Here is a 23,519-nt window from a genome sequence, read left to right as displayed (position 1 = left end):
TTTGCAACGCTCCCAGTTTCCTAAAACATTGAAGAAAAGGGTTTTGTACACATCCTCCCCAGATTATACTTGTCAAAGGGCAAACTTCCATCTCTGAGAATAGTTTTAAGAATCCCATCATATGTATTAGATGTGACCGCTCTGTATAAAGCCACACAGGCCCCAGTGAGCAATAGTGGGAAACACATGGTGAAAATGATGATCCCCTGGTACATATATAGATCATTTTGCAGAGTGATTGTATGGGTGGAATCTGATTTGCTTTATTTTCTTGGTGACTCCCCTGGTCCCTTTCAGGGGCTTTATTTGATTATGACTCTTCAGCAGTTGGCTAATGCGTGTGATTGATTACGCAACCTCTGCATGCTTGAAGTTTTATTTCCACATTTGCATTGCTCATTTTTACGATGTCACGCTGTTGTCCCGCTATTTGTTCTCCTCTTTTCTTTTGGGTAAAGTTGGTTGCATGCCCACAGGAGTATGCTTGGATTTCTTTCCTGCAAAATCTCATTGTTCAAGTGAATGTGCGTTCATGTGAGAAGATGCAATAAAATCCAATAGAAACATCAAAACCCAGTAATTACTTAATTGCCCACTGAAATCTTTTCTTCTGTGAAGGACCCATAGATTTGGTACTGCGACCAAATGTCCACATGTGAGGATGTCATGAACCTCTAAACCTCCAGGATCCCACATTTGTCCCAGTTGTTGTCACGCCTTTCTGATGAATGTGCCACTTCTCCACTCTGGTCTGGCAATCTCATCAACACTTTACGGCCCCTGTCTTGTTTTCACAGGAATCTGCATGGCTGGAGGTGCCCTCGCTGCTACTGGCCCCCTCTGCATCGGCAATTATGGCCCCCTGTTTGAACTGGTGTTCAGTTTCAAAGTGCAATAAGACCTGACATAAAAACAAAAGGCAGTAGGGTGTCACCGGGGGCCTGAGGATGTACTCACCTCCCTACTTTTTACACTGCAACTTAAACTGCACTGCAGCAAGACACAACTGGTGTATTTTAAAATTTGTAACCAATACAACTAGGATTAATCCATGGCATTTGTTGGTTCTGTTCATAGCTGCACATACTTGTCCATTAATAGTACAAAGGAGTGAACTCCATCGTCTTCAGCAGTTGTGCACATGGATCAAGCAGCATTAGGCCTTTAACTATGGCCTGGGGGCCGGCCTTAAAGCTGTGGGTATAATGAATGTTTACTGCTCTTTTGTGTCACTGTCTCTTTCCGCTTTGCTTTCATCCACTGGGTATTGTCTGTGTGAAAGAGCACTACAGTCCTTTCTGTGTCTGTTTGACTCGCCCCCCTGTATGAACACACACACACACACACACACTGTATAGTTGGGGGGTGGGGATCAAAGACTCTCTAGCACATACCACACTGATGGAGAGCAGATGCAGGGAGAGGGCTGCTTTGCTGAAGTTGCGCTGGCCCAGTTTCAAGTTAAGAAAAGTCAGTTTTATTTATAAAGTGCCAAATCACAACAGAGGTTATCTCAGGGCACTTTGCACTAATAGAAGGTCTAGACTGGACTCTTTATAATTTTATTCCCAAAGACACAACAATTCCAAACATGAGCGAGCACATGGCACATGGCGACAGTAGGGAAGGAAAAAAATCTGAGCAGAACCAGGCCCAGGGTGGGCAGCTATCTGCCTCGACTGGTTGGTTTAAAGATGGATAGAGAATGAGGTAAGGGGATATGGCCCCATGCAATGTCTATATAGAGATGTTAAATCACAGTGATGGTTATGGTATTGCTCATGGCGATAGTGTAAGTGCGAGTCTGTGTTTGAGAGTGTTATCCGGCGAGAAGCATGCAGAGAACACGCTTCCTGCAACAAGTTAAATAGCACAGCAGTAGTTTGAGCAATGGTGACGGAAGAAAGACAAAGCCCCTATTAATTTCCCCACCACTCATTGGCAAGCGTGAACACATCAGACTTTCTATGGAGGTCATGAGACTGTCTCCAAGTGTACAAACTCATGCAGAGGTTTTGAGATCATCATGCGGTGGATTCGTTGCCAACAGCATGTTAATTATACTCCGAGGGATCACATTTAAACACATGATCGTATATTAGGGCTCAGACACTTTACAGGGCGGACTGTGCACTTACAGGATGGCACAAACGGCCTCCTGTGACCCAGTTGGTGACAAATATGTCGAAGATGCAGTGCCACCTGTTTCGTCGCGAGGTTTCAATGAAGGCAAAAGCTGGAGCTCCAATCAGCTGACTGTAGCATGACAGTGTGGGAGAATTTGAGGAATGTGCTGATCCCATGTTGCTCGCGCCCCTGACCTGACCCCCCCATCCTCCTCCTCCTCCTCCCACTCCCCTTCAGCCAGCACAACAGCCCTGTTGTTTTAAAGGCCTTTTAACATGCAAAAGATGAGAGCAGGAGTTTTCTGTCCAGAGACACAAAGTCAAGTCAGTTCAAGTAGCACAGAACCTGTATTTCTCCTTAGTAAAGATAAAAACATTAAAAATAAACACAGCACAAACAAAATTACATTACATATCATTTAGCTGATGCTTTTATCCACAGCAACTTGCAATATGTGCATTCAACCATGAGGGTACAATCCCAGAACAGCAAGAATCATGTCAGTACATTAGCCTCAAAAAAGCCAAACTGGTAACCAGTGAAGGGAGTGGAGTAGTGAGAGTGAACTTAGGCTGAAGACCAGTCGAGCTGCTGCATTCTGGATGAGCTGCAGTGGTTGGATGGCATTAGCAGGCAGACCAACCAGGAGGGAGTTGCAGTAGTCTCAGCATGAGATGACAAGAGCCTGGACCAGAACCTGTGCCGCCGTCTGAGTGAGAAGGGGACGTATTCTCCTGATGTTGAGCAGCATGTATCTACATGAACGGGTTGGTAAAGCACTGTTGGCAGTTAGGGAGAGCTGGCTGTGTCACACCCAGGTTCCTTGCAGTCTGGGTGGGGTTTCCCACAGAGTTGTCGATGGAAGGAAAGGTAACTGGGTCTTGTCAATGTTGATTTTTTAAGTGGTGTGTGGACATCCACTGAGAAATGTCAGTCAGAACGGCAGAGATTCATTAATATCCATACATCTTTGGTTTAAATATACATTTTTATATTGTTCCTTCAATTGTTTTCCAAAATGACAACCAGGGCAGAAGTTCTCCTTGATAGACTTTAGATTATTTCAGTCACTAGTTTCCCCCTCCTTTTCCATTATATATTATTGATGGGAAATAATTTGTAAACCCTCATGCAGGAGTTGAGAAGATGAGCAGTCCAGAATGATTATACAGCATGTTACCATCACGAGAAACCGGTCACACCCCATATACTCTGTAATTGAGGCTTGCACAGAGCGTAAGCTTCTCTGCTGTCATACACAACTGCACAAAGAACACGTACAAGGAAGTCAGATGAATGTTTTCCCCTGGGCAGAATATACCTGCCAGCAAAATCTACATGAACAGATGCTTTGTCATTTCCCTGTCCACTGTCAAGTATGAATCACAGTCTGAAATTTCTACTGAGGCTTTGTGCTGCCCCACAGTGGAAGGGACACAGAAGTGCAGTGGAGGAAAAATGATCGAGACAGGATCCTGGACAGATTTATCAAGCATCCCTTTTTATTAACATCACCAGTTACAAAAAGAACAAAAACTTCAGTGTTAATGAACTTAGCAATAATATAGCGAGTGTTGATTACAGATGATATGGGACACTTATTCCTAGAGTAGCTGCAGTAGGATTAAAAAACCTCTATACTGCTGACCTGGACCTTCCACAGCCAGGGTCCCAGACTTCTGTCTCTCCGAAGCTGCATTACAGATCTGACTACAGTTTGTCCATGCATCTCCATGGTTACAGTCACCTAGTGACCCATCTGATATGCTGAGACCCCAACTGATCTCCCTCTCCCACCCAATACTGAGCCAAGGTATGCACAGAGCTATGAATTAATGAATGCACGAAGATGCACAGGTTGTGACAGTTTTTCTCATCAGGAGGCAAACAACAACATAGTGTGTTTCAGCAGGTCCTAATGGTACATTTAAACAAGACATATCTTTAAGTTAAGGAAAAAAAGGACTGAAAACCCAAGTTGGAAATTTGTATCACTGCCCTCCAAACAACAAAAACTACTGCAGGATTTAAAAAAATGTCATTGAAAAATACAGGTTTTAAAGAGGAATGGTTGCCACGCTGTTTAAATTATGCTGGATGTGGTATTAAGTTTAGAATAAAAATTAACCGGTTATGGTGCTGAAGAAGAGGAATGTGGTGGGAGTGGAGTAGTGTGTGTTTTGGTACAGTGTTTGGAATTAACAGTATCGTCTGCCTGCTGCCTTATGGCCAACAGTGAGTCTGGGAGTGGTTTGCCAGCGCCACAGTCAGTTGGCGACTGCATACAGTGCCAGTGAGGTGAAGGAGGTTGGGAGAGGGGAAGTGGCTGGATGTGACAGTATGGTTTAATGGTGATAAGTGATGAGACCAAAGGTCATAGGTGGTCTCTGTGGTGCAGTCAGGGTGGCTGCATGGGCGTCGGTCCTCCTCTCACTATACCTTGGGCAGATCTTTTTCGGCCTCCTGGAACAAATCACACATGTACAATGTTGAGACTAAACATTTAATTGCTATGTGTGTTATGAACGAAGATACAAGACTTTAATACTATAATGTTGGTTTATTGTGCGATGGGAGACAGCGTAATGATAGGCTTTACCCCTTCCTGTCCCTTGGTGAGTTGCCGGCTGACGCCTTGTAGCAACTGCTGTAGCTCTCGGACTGTCTGGTTCAGACCTGCAGTCATTTTCTCCTTTCTGTCAATCTCCTCCTGTCAGAAACAGCACAGAAGGTTTAGAGCTCAGTACAACCACCTACTTGCAAATAACACAAACCACCAACTGCTACACAACCCAAACGGCCTGGGTCTCTCACCCTCTGTGATGACAGACTGCTATTCTCTATCAGGTCATCAGCGTGGTCAGTCACATTTGAGAGCTCCCCCTGAATCAGATCAAGAGACTGCTGGGCCTGTGCAAAGAACCAGAACGTTCCATTTGTTAACAATGTGAACTGAAGTTTTAAACACAGTAGAAGTGTAATAAAATATAAATAAACCTTCTTACCTTATACAAATCACCAGCCACCTTTTGCCTCTCGTTCTCTTCCACCTCCAGTTTGGACAGAGTCTCAGTGAGCTGGGTTTTCAACTGGAATCAAAACAGATACTTAATTCATTTTTGCATGTAAACATATTCAAAACCTTTAGCCAACACAGTCTACATTAAAGTGCTCAAATATTTACACCGATTCAACCATGTCCTACTTCAGCCACAATCAAACAAAAAATAGCACAGTGTGAAAGAGAAGCCAGGTACTGGTGAGAAAATGAATCATATTCCAGAAAGTCCAATTTAGCGTAACACATTCCTGTTTTGAGACATATCAGACTTCGCAGTGCACAGGTGATACTTTGAAACAAGATGTAGCAAGTGTGGAAAGTTGTTGCCACTGCTGTCATTTCAGCCTCCGCCAAGGGGGTCATGTTTGTTTGGATGCCGTCAGGAAAGAACCGATACAATTTATTTAACATTGCAAGATACGGTGCTTATCTGCATCTTCATTGGTTTCTCAGAGAATAATTCATGCACCTTGAAAGAATCATGAGAAAAAAAATGTGGCATGTTCACTGAGATTTATCAGTGTGTGAAATTTGGTGCCGATAAAAATAAACAATGTGGATCTAGTGAATGTAAATGTAGTTTTATAAGTCATCACTGACTTTACAAAGTAACCTACAAAGAGTATTGACTTGTGTGTACCCGACTGTCAACATTGTTGCTTGACAACAGATATTTTCTTTTTTGTTTTGAACCCCCATTGAAATGAATGAGGGAGTTGCATTTTGTGGTTTTGAGTGCAGCCAACATATGGTACAAACTGTAAGATTGCAAGACAAAGAGACAAAACAGCAACACATGGTTTGTAAGACAGCTGGAGGGGATAACAGTGGCAAATGGAGCATTCTTTGGCCTCTGCGCAAGGAGCAAAAGTCAACAAGTAAGCCAGTGTGTTAAAGCTCATTTATGCTGCCTTAATGTACGAAAAGAGATGAGCCGTTTCAAACGATGTAACATAGTTAAACGGCCTCTTTTACCATGTCATGGTTATTAAGCAACATATCCACTAGAGAAAGAGGACAAAGCGGTCATGTTCTCTGTGAGGCCATTAAATCCATTGCAACATGTGCTAGAGCAAAATAACACAGATGCCTGGGCTGTCTTACGCAATCAAAGCCATTGTTGAAGTTACTTCCTCTTCTACAATCATAGTCTCACATGAACTATTGCCCCCCCCATGATTTCCATTGAATCCATAACCTTTCAGATGACGTGAACAAATATGGGCGAAAACAATGCAAAGTATTGAAAGAAGGCTCCGCCACTTTCCAAATACGCTGAGCATAAATGAGCCTTTAGATGGCAGTGAGTAGAGTGCCAGTGCAGGGAAGAGAAGAGTTAGTCCTGTAAGCATCACTAAGTGTGAAGGCGAGTCATCATTCACAATCTCTGATTTTTGCAACTTCACTCGACTCCACGTTGACAGAGGTTATGGATGATGACCCACTGTTGAACGAGAGGGAGAACACCCCCCATCCTGTGGCAGTCAGTGTAGAGCCACTACGGAGTAAAATAAGGATAGGTCTAAAGACTAAGAGCTCTAGCTCTAAGAGGGTGAGCAACTCTTACCAAATTCAGCTCCTCATTCTGTCTGATAGCCTCTGTATATGAGCCATCAAGTCTGGTCTGCAATTCAGTCAACAGATCTTTGAGCTGAAATTAAGTTTGAGATGACGTGTTCAATGAATGTCTGAGAGTGTCAGTAAAGGACAGCACAACTAGCACAGTCTATGTATTAATATGATGCATCTACAAAAAGTGGATCCTCTTTATATTCAGCCATGTGGCAATAAATATAAGCACAGGATCTTGTTGTGCACGACTGTAAATAACCAAAGGCTGTCTATTAAGTTAGCCTGGTAAGCAGTTTAAGTAAATTACTGCTAGAGCTCACTATGTGTTCCTTAAATATAATAATGCTTAATGTGTGTGTGAATTTTATACACCCAAAAAGAAACAGTGTACAGGATGTCACAAAACATGTAATTGACGCAGCTCATCCTTTTGCCACAGGTGGATGAAAGCTTTGACATGAAGGAGGATCACAAGCAACAAAGAGGTGAACAAGTCCAGTTTCTGCTCACCTCTCTGACCTCTGTCACATAGGTGGCGCTCTCACGCTCCGCCCTCTCCAGCTCGGACTCCAAATGCTGCTTTTCTCTTCTCAGCTACAGAACCAGGCGCGGTTCAGAAACACAGACAACAGAGACAAACAAGTTAAAATGGCAGAATGCTTCAGTTTGAAATTTTTTTTTTTTTTAAATGCGTGTTTCAAGGGTACGCACATTTTCCATCTCTGCTCCATCTGTTAGTCTATCAATCTCCTGCTCCAGAGCTGTGACTTTCTGGCTCATCTATAGAATTGGAAATAAGAAGAATGATGCAATTACAAAGAGCAAACACACTGCAATGATATCACATCAGAGATGTGGTATTTTTGACCTGGGAGTCAGGAACTGCTAAAGGGAGGTTTAACTGCTAAACCTGAATTACATACCTCTCCGGCTTCGCTCTGTGCCACATCCAGCTTCACCCTCCAGCGAGACTCCTCCTGCTCCACGCTGCTCTGGAGACGCTGCAGGATGCCTTCCTATGGACACAGCAGGAAGCACAGCTCAGCTTAATCACAGATAAAGTGCAACTGCACAACTCTGAACAAAACACAAAAACCCCAGCTCACCGTCTCTGCCAAAACCTTCTTGTACGTCTCACAGTCTTTCTGTAGGATCCTTTGGGTTTCTTCAGCTTCTTTCAGCTTCTCAACCATGCCCTGGTTAGAGAGAAGGCTTTGTTGATATTTACTGCCTAAAAAAAGAAATCATGTTCAACTTTATATTTCTTCTGTTTACCTCAAAGTCCCCTGATGCAGGGGTTGACTGTGCAGCTGAGTGTTCAGCTACTGCCATCTCAAATTTGTGGAGCCACTCCTGATGGTTCTAGAAGAAGAGGACATAGAAAATGTAGAGAAACATCAACACACAGGAGGAAAAGGGCAACGGTATGAAGAACCATATTCAAACACAATCTGGGTCGAGATGAATATCCAATACAATCCATACCTGTCCAGTGGGCAGAGGCACATGGGGCAGAAGTCTGTGTAGAACATCTCGACACTCGGCCTGAGATGTTGCCAGCGTTGTATCGTTCTCCTACACAATGATGGGAAGGGGCAAAAACAAATATATGGAGAGTTTGAATGCTGACTGTTCAAATAATTTAGTCAATTTGACGACCAGTGGTCATGTGAGCAAATATGACCACAACCTTTCTTTCTTCCTTATTCTAATCTAAATAATATTTAAACTTTAAACTAGTCATCATACATTCATCCATCAGGCTGCTCCAATAAATGTCACAGGAATGATTTATGTAGCCTTTTAAAGTATAACTGTAGAGCACTGGGATAAACACTGTCTCACTCCCACATGCAATTGGCCACAGCAAACATCAGCATCTTTAAATAGGCCACACCTACAACAAATGTCTGCAACCTCAGATTCAGAGCATATCACGGTACTACAATCCTCCTCAAACCACAAGTGCATCATTCTGCTTTTCATCAAACTGCACAAAGTACCATGAAACTCTTCAAGAAATAAAAAAAGGTAGCTATCAGTCCTGCCACAATGGGCCGCCATCATGCACTGTCACTCTGAGGCCTGGAGGGAGAAGGTATGCCAGACGCTAGCCAGCTGGCACTGCAAACACTATTCACATTAACACACTGTGTCACAAGGCAGCTCTGAGACAAGTGTGGAGTTGAATTCAGCCATGCAGCATGCACTGACAGTACACAACAGCTGCCAAGGAACACCCAGGCTCAGCGAAGAGAAGGTGGTTTCTACTGTACACCGATGGCAGAGGAGCAGCTGCTGTGTCGATGGTTCAGCATGTACCCTTCGCTAGTGTGGTGGGGGACTGCAAAAATATACACGTCACTGCTATATATATATATATATATATATATATATATATATATATATATATATATATATAGAGAGAGAGAGAGAAGAGCTATCTGGTAGCTCACTGTCTGTACAAAGAGACTGCAAGTACATGAAATGTTCTGTAGATGTTGTTGCACTTGAATGATAATACATCGTAAAAAAATGATCAATTGCATTGAAATCTAAGTGAATTCAACAGATTTTCATTGTCTGATTAACTGGTGATGGTGACACAATGGATGTCACAAAGCAGAATGAGGGAAATCATGCGAGAAATCAGTCACATGACAGAAAGAGAGGAAGTTGCAAAATGATTCTCAATCTAACGGCATCTAATGAAATCGTTTAAAAGTCACTGCACATTCATTTCCAAGCCATCAGCCTGACTTTAGGCAAAATCTTTTACATTTCGAAACTTAAACCAAAAATGCTTTGGTATGCTTAAAAAGTAATTAAGTTTATACAGTCTGTGATTCTACAGGAGTGTCACATCAGCTCACCACACAGCCAATTGAAACTGGAGGCCAAAACACAAAGGAGAGTGATGTAAATGAGTGTGCAGCTTTGTTATGGATGATGGTGGAAAAAAAATCTCGCGGAGTCAATTATGGCAAAAAAAAAAGCATTTGGGGGGGGTGCATCAGATTGGAACTAGAGTGAAGTAGACTGCGGTGGGGGTGTCGAACCTTGACAGCTTTGCTGAGTTTTCCTTGAAGCATGGACTCGGTGGCAGACAGAGCTTCCATTGCACTCCAGTTTTTCTCCCGGAGCTCCTGTTTTGGTCAGTTCCAGAGAGATACTACTTTCAGTTCAGCCTCGGGAGAATGCATTCATTGACCCTTAAATACAGACTGATAGAATAACACAACAAACCGAATGCATGTCTCTCAAAAATCACTACACTCAGCTTTCCTCCCATGTTCCAACCGCTAAAAATTAGTATGAGCATATCACATCGAGAGTCCAAGTCTCACACCTCTTGCACATAAGTATAGTAACGTGTTCTGTAAGCATTTTCTATTTAAATTAATGCAATGCTGTCCACATAAATATGCTTTTCAAGTCAAGTATGCCAAATAAAATAAAAGGGAAGCAAATTTCTAATGCTCTGAATCTCCCACAAGCACAGACAAGCTTGCTGAAACAGTCATGGCCAAAGGCATGCATAACAAGAGTAGGCTGGAAGCCCTGTTATGCAATGCTCTGCTTTAAAACAATCCAAATCAAAATAGACATCTGTAATGATGTGTAAAATCATGTTGCAAACACAACTGAAGGGAAATAAATATTTCTATTCTGCTTACAAATATCAGTTTGAAAGAAGAACAAAAAGTAAAACCACTGAGACTAAGTGGCGGTGGACAAGAGGGAGTACGGTTGTATACAGTAAATAAGTCAGGTGCATGTGACAGGAGTGTTTCAGGGTACCACACAAGATAGGGTGGATGTCTCACAGGTCTACACCACAGCAGTCACTGGTTTTATATAGCTCAGGTGGTCACAGTACAAAACCTACGTTGTTCTTCTTCCTATGAAGCTCCAGCGAGTCCCTCAGCTCCGCCACCTCACCCCGCAGATCTGACACCTGCCGCTCCTTCTCTGACAACCTGACAGGCAACATAACAACTTGTTATGAACATGATTGTGCAATTAGGTGTATTACGTGTATAAGAAATATATGTAATGATATGACGTGGCACGTTACTCACGCTGCGAGAAACTCTGGGTTTGGCCCTGCTGTGTGCAACTGCTGTTTGGGGAAGAAGCAAAAAAAACAAAACAATTGACAATCTATGTCTAAATCAGAATTTGATTTCATTCATTCATCAAAAAAAGAGAGTTCTATCTGCAAATTCCAACTAACCTTATGCATTTTATTTTATGCTTACTTGGTGAAAGTATTTTAAATCTTGATTAAAACCAGGAAATGTGTCACACTCAACAGATTTTGAAAGCCTCCCTCACCTGCTCCATCTTCTCACTTATCTCTTTAGTCCGTGCCTCCAGCTCAGCCTGCAGTATCTGGATCTGCTGGTCCTTCGCCGTGAGGCTGTGGGTCAGATTTGCTCATCATTAGTACAATTTGTCAAGGCTACGCTGGAGGACTGTAAGCTGATCTGTTGGGTTAACTCACTGAGCCTGGAGTTCTTGGAGGTGAGCGCCGGAGCTGGTCAGCTCATCTTGCATCTCCTTCTGTCTCAGCTGCTCCATCTCTGCCTGCAGGGCGGCCAACTGCTGCTCCACAGACTGAGAGACCAAAAAAACTGCTTCAAACAAGAGTTCAAAGGAGAGTACTTATCTCCTGGATGCTTAAACTTAATATTTCACCAATAAAAGAAAAGCCCAAACCTCAACTGCCTTGTCTCTGGTAGAAATGCCGTCTTGTGCTGCCTGTAAACTCTCCTCCATTGATTTTAGCTTCACATCTTTCTCTTGGATCCTAAAAAAGCACATTGAGACATGACACAGAACTATTTAAAAACACTTAGAATCTGCAGTGCTATCTTTACATTTAATCATGTACAGCCACTGGTGGCCGCTGAAATCTGATGTGAACAATAGTGAGTTTAGGGAGTGTCCTGAGGTGCCATGAGGAATTAGTTTTGATATGTTCACATGGCAGCAAGCACTGGAAAACATGCAATAATGACTTTAATCAGCTCCTTTTCATCTTAGCTGGTTGGCTAAGCTCCTGCTACAGAATGATTGACTTAGATATTTTAATATCCATCTACATGATGTGTGTAGGTGGGTGAACATAAAACTTAAGACACAAGACTGTACTAATACATTATCATGATCCAGTGTTTCCCATTAATTATCTACACTGTTTTGATTTGTTCTACTTTGTCCTGCCATAGTTTCAAAATGAACCAAAAAATGTTTACACTTCTCATCCTCCCCTGTCTCTCCCTCTTGCACACTTGTGTGCTATCGTCCATAGTTTTTACCGTCAACACAGACAACCGAACCTCATACTTTCAGCTGTAGCTGTGTGTGGCATGCAATGCAGTTCTCTCACAAGCCAGAATTTCTCTAGTCTGTGTACCTGTGACTCAAGCTCTGTCGAGCGTGAGAGGGAACTGCATGCATGTGTAGTGGCACCTGTGCTACCACCAAAGACTGGATCAATTCTAAGGGGAAACGCTGCATGATGCATTTATACAAGTCACGTGTACAAGCATACAAATCAACTTCACTGATCTTACATGCTCTGGAGCTCCTCCACTATCGACTCTGATGCTGCCTGTGATTTGGGGGTAAACAAAAATACAGAGTAAGATGCAAGACTCATGAAATCCATTTTAATGCAGATTTTAGATCAACTCACCTGTTCTGCCGAATGTCCCTTAAGACTCTCGATTTCTTTTTTTAGTCCCTCATTCTCTTCTCTTACAGCCTACATCAGAAAAATAATGGTTTTAAAAACTTTAACCAATCACAGATTGTGATTACAAGGCAGGCAACAAAATGCAGTGTCACTTAAAAGAGGCTGACGCTGAGTAAAATGTAGATCTGTTTGTTTGGCAGCATGTGTTTCTTTCTAAACCCAGAGGAAACAGATACCTTGAGCTCTTCCTCCTTGTTGGCCACTTCAATCAGCCCCTTCTCCAGCAGGCCCTCTATAGTTTTCATGTTCTCCTCTTTTTCCCGGACACTGGGTAGGAAGCAATGTTTTATAAAAGGTCATCGTTATTTTTAATGAACACGGATTAACAAGCTTAACCAGTTGGGAGTGTTAAAAATATGTCCCAGTTCTCACACGCACCTCTTCTGGAACTGGTCCAATGCCAGCTGTGACGCAGTCTGCACGAGGAGAATCAAAGGCAGATAGAAGGAGAGGGTGTGTCAAAAAGAAGAACACACAAGAATAAGGCCGTTTTGAATAAAATAAAATATCAAGGGACTAACCTGATCAGAAATCTGTGCCTGCAGATTCTGAACCTCTGCCTTCATTGACATGTTCTCATTGTGTATGGCCTGAGGAAGGTAGATGACAGGCAGTTTAAATCTATATAAGTTGACCAAAGGTTCTGACACTGTGTAGGATAGTTTGAACATGGATAGGGCCCTCCTAATTCTGTTTTACATTTGTAAAACCATTTAATAAATGATATGGATTTGGCAGCAGTGAATGTACAACAGCAACTCCTCCCTCTGGCAGGGCAGTGCGCATCATCTTCAATCCATATTCCTGCTCAGCACATTGTAAAACAAATTCCTGCAGACTAATGAACCCATGCAATGTTGGCACAAGAAGCTCCAGATGAAACGCTCTTGTGACTATACCTGCATGTTAGTTTCTCTACTGGCCCCGCTGCTCCTCTCAGCATTTAGAGAATCCTCCAGACTCTTCCTCTGCAACTCCTTTTCAGCCAATCTGGACCGAGCAGGGGAAGAGTTGGGGGAATACATTAAAAAAATTCCACAATTTAAATGTAATCACTTTATCTGAAAATATCAGACTTTTCTTCTTACAGCTTCTGTAGCTCCTCAATGTGGGAGAAATGAGTCGCCTAAATGAGAAGAAAAAGAGATCTGATTAGCCTACACAGTTAGGTGGGTGGATTAGTCTCACTAAACATAGGTAAATGAGGTTGACCCACATACCTGTGAAGACATCTGCGCTTGCAGACTTTCATTCTGGACCTGCAGTGTCTCGTTCTGGACCTGGAAACCTTTGTTTTCATTCATAAGCTCCTATTAAAACACAAAGTGTTGTCAATGTTCGCAAGTACTGGATGTGAGTGTTGCTCTGCTTCATAGAGAATTTTTCTGATGATTTTGAGTATGCAATGTTTTGTTGACTCACCTGAACACGTGCCTGTAGTGCGTCGTCAGGCATACTGTGTTGGGACATCTCCATAAGCTCCCTCACTCTCTGCTCAAGCCGCTCCTTTGAGACCATAGCATCTGTCAGGCTGCTGTGTAGAGTCTGGATCTCCTTGTTCTTGTTGTTCATCTCTGTCTCGGCTGCCAGCATCTGGCTGTGGAGCTCTGCAAACATGCACACATGGACATTGAGATGCTGAAGGAAATCTGACTCTAACAAGTTTTGTTAGAATTCTCAACGATGGGATATTATGTTTTGATACCTTGTTTAGAGGCCTGAAGCTTCTCTCGCTCAGCGTTGACATTGTGGAGGAAGTTCTGCAGTTCTTCCCAGCGCCGCTTAGCATCCTGCAGTTGGGCCTTAGGGTGGAGCGATAAATGGAAAAGAATCACTTGGACCACTGAGACTCTTCAGATATATTACCCAAACACATGAGTTTCTATTAGATATCAGCACACGTGGCTAAAGGGGAACTTAAACCATGAAACTGGTTGTGTTTGACCCACAGTGGTCTCACTGGACTACTAAGTTCATTATTTCCATCTTCTCTCTCACTGACAAAACCAACACTGTCAGGTTAATGGTGAAGCTTGATTTGCATAAATGCAGAGATAAGTTCAACAATACCAGGAATCTCTAGTAAGTTTTTTTTTTTAAGAATTCAAACAGAGCTCCCATTGTCTTCCTAAGTTAGAGGTAACTCTGCATTTCAAATCATCTTGTGGACTTTTTCTTAAATTCACTCTTAGCATTCCCCAACCCGACTCTCTGTGGGATCCCATATTCTTTGCTGAGACTCGTCAGTGTCGAGCCAGCAACTTAGATTTCCATCTTTGATCGTGGTCAATGAAAAGACAGGAAAGCCTGATGTGGGTGTCTAGCAGGAAAGGGCTGTTTATACACTGCACAAAGCCTCAAACATTCCTGCTTTCAAAGCCAACACAATCCTCCCAGCCCAGGTTCTGTTTCCCACAAACCTCCCCAGGATTTCCACTACACCCTCCTCCCTTTTCCCTAGTAACGCTGCCACACCCGCCGACCAGATTTAAAAGCAGTGCGATATGCTCAGGTTTTGTGTAGCTCAGTTCGTTTATGTCTCAGCTGGGGAAACTGAGGCAGGGGCTAAATAAACACATTGTACATCTGGATTAGCGTACCTCCAGCTGGGACACGTTCTGCTTGTAGCTGACCTCCAGTGACTTCCTCTGGTGCTCCTCCTGCTGCAGCTTGCTGTTGTTGTCTGCCAGCTCTTTCATCAGACCGGTGTACTCAGAACGCAGCTTGTTCAGCTCTGCTGAATTCCTATTAAGCAACACACATACACAAGAATGTGTTTTGACAATGATTAATGCGGCTCTATAGAGAGAAGCAGATAATGAATTATAAAATATAATAGTCTGCATTATAAAGAGTCTTTCCAGGGCACAATCTGAATGTTACAATAGGAATACAAAGACAATGAGCTGAAATTTTAATATCAATTGAATCACACAGTATGACCAGTAGATTCGTATCTATTATAATGTGGCACTGACTTGCTCTCCATCTGGTTGGTGGCGGAGCTGACCGCGTCCCTCAGAATGCCATTCTCCTGCTGCAGGCGGGTGATCTGGCTTTCCAGCTGCTCCCTCACCTGCTGGAACTATGCAGACAATAAGGTTCAGTCTCCATAAAGTCTTGAGAAGAACGTGATTCACATTTTTAACCAGAACTGAATCAATCTCAAAACATAAACAAGAAACTAAAGCCCTCACCTTTATCTGCATGGTCTGGAGCTCCTGGTAGCTGCCCTGCGTTTTGGCTTGCATTCCACCAAGTTCTTTCTCCATGGCTGCACGTTGCTCTCTCATCATGGCCTCCACCCTTCCTGTCTTTTGCTTCTCCACCTGAAGCTCCTGCAGCACAAGGTAATAAAGCATGTAAGGCACATTGCTGTAAGCTAAGGAATTATTGTTGAGGTATGAAGAATGAGCTGGAAATTGAGGATTCATCATATTGTGCATTTCATTGAGAGAACATGGTGATGTAGACCTGGCTGAGCTGTTTCACTTTGTCCTTAGCAATGGAGGCCTCCTCCTGGAGAGTTGTTAGGAGTCGTTCTCTTTCCTGGGCAGCTGGGTCAGGCCTGGCTGCAGACTGGTAGTGATAAACAGAAAAATAAAATGTGGGCATATTATATTCAGCTACAATTACCAGGTCTCCTGCCAATTGGAAATAGAGCCATTTTACAGGAACAACTGATTCAAATGAATCACTTATGAACGTCTCACTTTGTGCCAGGCATCCAAAGCATCAGGACTCTTCTCCCTGAGGAGGGCCATCACACTGACGGCCTCAGCCTCTGACAGAGCCAGGCTGGACAGACCAGACAGCAGCTCCTTCAGTTTCACTTCTGTGTTCTCTGTTAAAACACAAAAGACAGAGGAGAGAGTTACTCAGTCAGACCTGTATATGGCTGAACAGAAAACAAAAAAAGAAACAAAGTGTATCAGAGTTGTTCTTTCAATCTTACCTTTGTCAGTCTCATTCTTCTGTTTCTTGCCAGACCCTTTGGACTGTACATCGTCATTTTGAGCAGCCTGGTGGTTGGCAGAAGCTGCTGAATCAGCCAGAACGTGGGCTTCATCTACTGAATTTGAGAATAACTGGTTTATTACAACTGATTACTATTTGAGAACATGCACATATCTTTAAGAAACAGAGACATAAGTAAACATGAGGAATATCCTTATCACCATTACCAGGCTCGGTTTTTTGCTTCTTAGCAGAGTTCTTCTTCTTGCCAGCAGTAACAGTTGGTGTTGAACCATCCAGAACTTTGGTTTCAGCCACAATGGGGGCCTCCTTCTTGACTGGTGCGGGAGCCTGCTCTGCTTTAACCTCTGGCTGCTGCTCATCCACTGGAAAAGGGAAGGTTACTGTCAGTTTCAGACAGTGTACCGTGAGAGTGACGAAAATAAAATGTTCTTAACCTGTATACAGCTACTCATGTTTTTCTTGCTAAACTCACTGTAACTTGATTATGTATTTATTGAATAAAGCAACTAGTTAGAATTTTTTCCCCAAAAGAAACACAGCACCACAGACTTTAAACTGCACTCTTGTTTTCTTACCAGGCTCAGTTTTTTGCTTCTTCCTCCTCTCCTTCTTCCCAGAGATCTGAGGAGGTGTCTGAGCCTGAACAGGAGCAACTTGGACCTGGACCTGAACCTCAAGTTGGGGAGAGGGTGGGCTGGACTGTTTACTCGCAGCCAGAGGTGTCTCTGCCTTGCGGGTGACCAGCTTGGATCCGTTCACTTCTGGCTCCTCAGAGGAGGGAGCTGTAGCTGCATCACCAGCAGCAGCAGCAGCGGCGGCGGCGGCGGCGGCCGCTGCAGCAGCCCTGGCAGCCTTTTTCTCCTTCTTCTTTCTCTCCCTCAGACCGGCAGGAGCCTCAGTTGACACCGGAGCAGCAACATAAGGAGTAGGTGTTGGTGGAGAAGGATCTGGTGTAGCCACGGGTGCAGGTTCCTCCTCTCCCTCTAGAGTGGAACTGTTGGCACCATCAGCAATATCAAAGTCCCGCATGTCCTCTTCTGACTCTCCTCCACCGCCTCCACTGCCTCCCCCGCTGGTACTTTCCTTCTTCTTGCTCTTCTTCTTTTCATTCTTCTTACGAGTGTCTGGCTTGGATGGTGGCACCTTGAGGTCACGTTTCTGCCTGGCCAGTACCTCATCGTAGGAGGTTTCCTTCATGAAGAGCCAGAAGAAGAGGAACATGAGGGCGATGACCAGAGAAGGGGCCAGGATGAGCAGGTACTGAGAGTCATAGATATCCACCGCCATTCTAGATAAAAGAAGACAGACAGGGAAATGAGAACCCACTTAGCACACAGTCAACACCAACAGTTATAAAGCAGATCTGCCTGATTCCATTACATACATCTGCCAATATTTTACATATAGCGTGTGTTTGACATTATGGCAACAGATTTCAGCAAGCAAAGGCTTCTCAAATGCAGCAACCACAAGAACATAAGAGCCAACGTTTTGATGTACTGTACATGAATCTGTGATTTCAGCTTGCTGCTCGCATTCTATCCAAACGAAATCCTGCTGAACCTGTCTAGGCTCCTGAGAGAATATTATTTGCAGGTAGACTGCTGTTACTAGCCCTGGCTATTCAGCAACGTATGAGATGGGGTGGAGGTGTCTGTACATCACTCGTGTTCACAGGGTGTAAGTGAGAGGTCTCGCACTGACACGCCTTCTTCTTTTAGTGATATGATCGATTTAAAAAACACTTCCTCCTGCTACAGAGCGTAATCCCCTTTTTACCTTTATATAGGTTCACAGAATCTTGAAACATGGCATGTAAGACAGTTGAAAAATCATAACAAAATCCAGCCACTTCACTCATATTGGCTTAAAGGGTATTAAATAGGTCAAACATATCAGAGGCAACTAGGCTAAAAAGAACACAGCTCACAGCCTCATTTAGTCACTTCTCCTCCTGAGCCCCCACAAGGACAACATGGTGGTGTTCCAAACTCATATCAGGATGAATTTGCGAGAGGCAAAAATACACCCACATGCAAGTGTCACCCGCTGAGGTCTGATGCAGCTGCAGTTTGGGCCCCTGCCTGCTTCAAGCCAAGGGAGAAGAGGTTCCTCTTCCAGCGTAAGCAAAGTTTACAGAGTCAAGAGGTCCTGAGATTTCATCAGTGTAGCATCTGCCAAAGATATTCTTAGAAACGATGTGTTGTCTCCTCCAGGCATAAACAGTCGAAGTAAGAATGAACTAGGATTGTATCAGTGCAGATAAAGATAAAATAATATAACACACAATGTGTCTAATAGCTCACACAAAGTCACTATAAAACCAACCAACTGTAAGAATTAGCAGTTTCTGATGATTTGCCATTTTCTAGTAAAAAAACATCCTACAAAATGGCTTAACATGAACTGGACTTATTTGTAGATACTGATCAGAAATCCCTCTGATACTGCAGAAAATGCCTTGTTAGGCATTGGTGAGTTTGCAAATGTATATACTCATCCAATACCAAATCATTAAAAGTAGCATCATGCAGATAAATCTACAATTTTCCTTTGCTTAAAATCACAACTTGTTCTCTTCAATACAGCACTCGCACTGTATGGTCACTGGCAAGCACTGGTTTTAGGGCTGGGAAGAAGAAGTGATTTCTGATTGTGCAGTGTTGCTCAGAACCAGTGAAAATGTCAGCAATTTGCAATATTTCACACTGGGGAGTCCCAAAAGTGAAATGTGACTGTACGGTACTCTATTTAATTGAGCTTTAACAGCTATTTAAAGAATGTGTTGTTTGTGTATTCTTAGATTTGTCTGTGTTCATCATTCATTATTTTCTGTGTGCATTTGTTTTTCAAAGGGTTTAACCTGGTCATCATGACTTCCCTAAACTTCCCCGCCCCAAAAAATATGATTTCTATGGCAGCTGTTGGATTATGCTCATTTTGAATTGAACCCTTTTTTAATCAACATGGTCACACCCTAGATGCCAAGTTTGGATTACAAGCACTGACGCAGTTCTTGTAGTTTTTTCACAATCAAAAACAATGCACCGGGTAACTTGTGTCTTTCGCACATACAAACACTTATTACAAACAAAAACCACTGGTTTGAAAAAGGAGGCAAATTAAGCTCTAGGTAACACAGCAGCATTGTGTTGTCAACAACACAGAATGGCAGCAACTGTGAGTGACCTGATGACGTGCGGCACAATCCTGTCCTATACCCAAGAAACGTGCCAGTGGCGTGGGATTCACTGTCGTCGAGCAGACCTCATTAGTAATTTGGATTACGGAGATTACCCATGATAATACATTTAAGAATAACTTTCTACTGCAGGGTTTCCTGAGGACTGAAAGGCTAAGGCTATAGTTTGATGTTGACTCTTTTCATTCCCACCTTCAAAACCTCTTTATCAATACATCTTCCTTTAAATATCAAAAACTTACTTGGCAGGTTATAATGTTAGTGTTCCAGTTCTAGCTTTTCCTCTAAGCATAAACTACAAGGTCTGAATTACATAACATTTATGAAACCTTTCTCTCAATGGTTTTTGTTATATAACATTTTCAGAAGAGCCTTGACTCGCACATCAATTTTAACTGGTTCATTATGATTTTTTTTTTACAGTCAATGCTTGGTGTTTGTTTGTATTTCTCAACATTATGATAATAATTATGTTAATTGTGAGCACAGATCTAGCTTTGGGTTTCAGGAGGATGTGAATAAATTAAGACTTTATTTTTTTATTATCTGCTTGTCTGCTGTATAGTGTCTTCTAATCTGTGACCTCATTAGAAGTTGTGTCAGTCCTATGATACAGCCTCATGTTAGTAGATAAACCAGACACTAATGCTACTGGACAGCATGTAATAACCAAAAAAAGCCTTTTAGTTTCCTGTATGGTCTAATACCTGCACATGATCCAGCCAGACCACTTTGCAAACATAAGGAAACAGGACCAATGACAAAGAGCAGCTATAGAACGGTATGTACTGAATTGGTTAAGGGTTACTTTTCTTGGCTTCCAAACCAGGAAATAATTTTCTTATGTAACAGTTACTATATGTTTAGGAAACTTCCATCTCAGACCAAATGGAGCTGTGAAATAACTCCTAAAGCAACATTGCCTCTTGGCATATAAAGTATGGGTGGAGTAAGTAGTAAGTAACTGTAAAAAATGTGAAGCCTGCTTGCTTTCTTTCAGAGCTCAGAGTGGAAGGTGTGTGAGTTTCCTTGTGCAGCCCGAGCCTTGTCCCAGCATCAGAATGAGCCCAGAAGACAAAGCACTCTCGGGCTGTTGGCTCCCCGGAATCTGCCACTTGGCTGGCCCGGCCTCCTGATTTGGCAGGCGTGGACACAGAGGGAACTCCTGATGATTACCAGGACCCAAAAAGCAGCACAGACAGTACTTGGGGAAACTAGGTCACGACATAAACTTTCATGTCAATAGGATAATGATGTTTATGACTAAGTAAATAACTTAAGAAAGTGTAAGGGTCACCAAAACTAGTTTGTTACAGACAAGCACCTGGGCGATTGATTATTTCCTGGCACAAAAATAAAGACAAATAAGAACTACAATGGTAATTACTCTATCACCTTGTATTGATTCTTGTGCCAAATCAATTATGAAACAACTTTTACTGTATATTGTTGGCAGCTTTAATCCAAATAGTTTCAGGGATTACAGGCAACTACAAGTAATCTAGTTTGTAGTGATAAGCAAGACGACTGGGAAATGAAATAGTTGAACTATAAAGTTTATAATCTGACACATCGCCTTTATCAGTATCCAGGTAATAAAGTGAACAGACAAGCTACATTAGGACATCATCTGGTTTTAGAGGAAAACATTAACTACAAGGTGTAACTCTGAAATGCTCTGATCTTTCTAATGAGGCATTAACAAGGACATTTGGAGCTGAGATACTGATTTAAGTAAGACGCCATAGATTAGATAGAGTTTATCTAAAACAAACATCAAGGAAATGGACAATTCCAACAAGTCAGAGCTGACAGCATGCCAAGAGAGAGAGGGAGGGAGATCCTCCTCTATGTACTAACTTAATGTTCCTATCACTCAGGTTGAGAACTAAATGTCCCTGCATGCTAGGTCGTGTCAGATCCTCGGCCTCGTACAGACTTACAGAGACTACTGACACGTAATGGCAGCTGTTCTTCCTCTGAGAAAAGACTGCCTGTAGATACAGCCTGTAATCACTGGGAAAGAAGATCTAATCTTCATAGCTCGGTTAGCTTCCCAGCTAGCTCCCAAGTCACACGTTATGATGAAACGAAGCATGAAAAAGCGAAAGATGAGACCCACATGTCGACGGGGGGGGGCTCACTTCACCAACATGGCCCGGCACTGAATGCTCAACGTTGGGGTCTCAACGTGGCCGTGTGTGAAAGTGGTTCAAACGATAGTTGGATCCGCACAGGAGAAGGTTTGTGGACACTCAAGTTCAGACGAGCTACATGTCGGCGCTATGAATGAGCTAGCTAACAGCAATGCTAGCCAAATAACGTGAGCCGGCCAGTTCAATTATTAGCACAGAGAAAGTCTCCAGCCATTGAAAAAGTGATATAAACGATATAAATGTTAACAGGGACGCCCAGGTTTGTGTCCACCCCCCTCCGGGTTCGAGAGCCGCGTGGAGGCGTGGACAGCTGCCCCACACGGGCCTCTTCTCGCCGGTGACCCAGCCTCCCCGTCTCCTAAAATCTCTGACCCGCTCCGCGGCTCTCTTCTTCCGCGTGAGTCCTGAGGGCCGTTCCCAGGCCTGGATACAAAGCCTCGCTCAGACCGGGACGAGCCGCCGCTATTTCTATTTGAGAAGGAAACAAACAAAATGTCGGAGGAAGCAGCTGCTTGTCACATACCTGTAGCTTCAGTGTGACGCTCCCGCAGCCAGAGGTGAAATGGCGTTGCCGTGCGTAGACTGACTCCGGCGGCCCGCTGACTTCCCGGGGCAGCAGCACCTCCTGCCTGGTTCTCGGTCCGTCACCGGATCTGCTGCTTCTGGTTCGCAGGGGCGGGTCATTGTCAGACGGCGAGGGGACGCTTGTTTTGTAACGCGAGGTACACCGGGCGGAGACATGCGACGCGAAAAGCGACAGCCCCGCCTTTACGGGACATCGTCGGTGTAAAGATTTTAAATAGACAAAAGCAACCAGGGGAGCGGTCACCGCACTTCCCCAAAGTCTGTAGACACGTGACTACACAGCTTTAATATTTCTTCACAGAAAGACACACAGTTGAGAAAGAAAACCCGATCTGGTTTTCTGAATCAACAAGATAGAACAAGATGAGTAAGTAGTTACGTAATCAAATGTTTTTTAAATCTAAAATGTAATTTATATCAATTTATCAATATCAATTATAGCAGAATGGTTTAATGCTCTTTTTTTTTTTTTCTTTTGCGACACCAGGGCAGTATTTGTTCTGCAATAACAACCACATTATTCTATGATTTCTATATACAATAATAATATATTTAAACGTATGGCCATATCCCACATGGGCAAACAAAATCGCCACATTTTTTAGAATATAGAATATACACTCTTCAGATTGTACTTTGTTTTTGCCTCCACGCCAACGAATATGTGACTGTTCAGGTTATCCATTCCTCCCATGTGAACACGATGTCTCAAAAACACCAGAAGGGGATTTCTTCAAATTTGGAACAAACGTTCAATTGGACTCAAGGATGAACTGATTAGGTGTGAGATCAAAGGTCAGGGTCACTGTGGCCTCACAGAACATGTTTTTTTTGCCCCTTGCACATATCTCAAATCTGCCTTTAAGGAATTTACATAAACTTTGATCAGTTGTCACTTGGACTCCTTATAACTGATCACATTTCATTGGTCAAAGGTCAAAAGTCCTGGTGACCTCATGTTATTGTTAATCTATCAGGAACTGCATGGGTTGGCAGAGGGATACAATCGTAGGGCTGTGATTTTAGTTGAGTTGTACAACAAAAGCCTGAAATTGTGCTCCCTTACAACAG

General features: G+C 43.1%; 1 protein-coding gene across 16 annotated transcripts; it reads right to left on the bottom strand.

Annotated features, from left to right (window-relative positions):
- Positions 1-3,607: 3,607 nt before the first annotated feature.
- ktn1 (kinectin 1) lies at positions 3,608-22,555 on the bottom strand. Of its 16 annotated transcripts, none has more exons than XM_020085006.2 (36): positions 22,387-22,555; positions 17,081-17,793; positions 16,709-16,867; positions 16,480-16,596; positions 16,238-16,368; positions 15,999-16,103; positions 15,722-15,862; positions 15,503-15,609; positions 15,125-15,269; positions 14,230-14,326; positions 13,947-14,131; positions 13,745-13,834; positions 13,613-13,650; positions 13,424-13,514; positions 13,046-13,114; positions 12,903-12,940; positions 12,701-12,791; positions 12,465-12,533; positions 12,343-12,380; positions 11,483-11,573; positions 11,268-11,380; positions 11,099-11,183; positions 10,843-10,883; positions 10,650-10,740; positions 9,820-9,906; positions 8,246-8,335; positions 8,036-8,122; positions 7,867-7,956; positions 7,684-7,776; positions 7,472-7,540; positions 7,271-7,354; positions 6,756-6,839; positions 5,133-5,216; positions 4,942-5,037; positions 4,727-4,837; positions 3,608-4,590 (listed from the first exon to the last, which is right to left on the bottom strand). In XM_020085006.2, exons 2-36 carry the CDS (start codon positions 17,790-17,792, stop codon positions 4,561-4,563), a joined length of 3,849 nt encoding a protein of 1,282 aa, XP_019940565.2. In that variant the 5' UTR covers position 17,793; positions 22,387-22,555; the 3' UTR covers positions 3,608-4,560. The 16 variants fall into 16 exon arrangements, with proteins under 16 accessions (XP_019940565.2, XP_019940562.2, XP_019940564.2 ...); XM_020085003.2 differs by having other exon boundaries at positions 16,703-16,867; positions 22,387-22,548; XM_020085005.2 differs by having other exon boundaries at positions 10,843-10,880; positions 16,703-16,867; positions 22,387-22,548.
- Positions 22,556-23,519: the final 964 nt, after the last annotated feature.

Source organism: Paralichthys olivaceus, chromosome 12 (assembly GCF_024713975.1).
Source record: "Paralichthys olivaceus isolate ysfri-2021 chromosome 12, ASM2471397v2, whole genome shotgun sequence".
NCBI classification, from domain to species: Eukaryota; Metazoa; Chordata; class Actinopteri; order Pleuronectiformes; family Paralichthyidae; genus Paralichthys; species Paralichthys olivaceus.
Note: the sequence above shows the minus strand (reverse complement) of the source record. Positions and strands in the feature narration are given on the sequence as shown.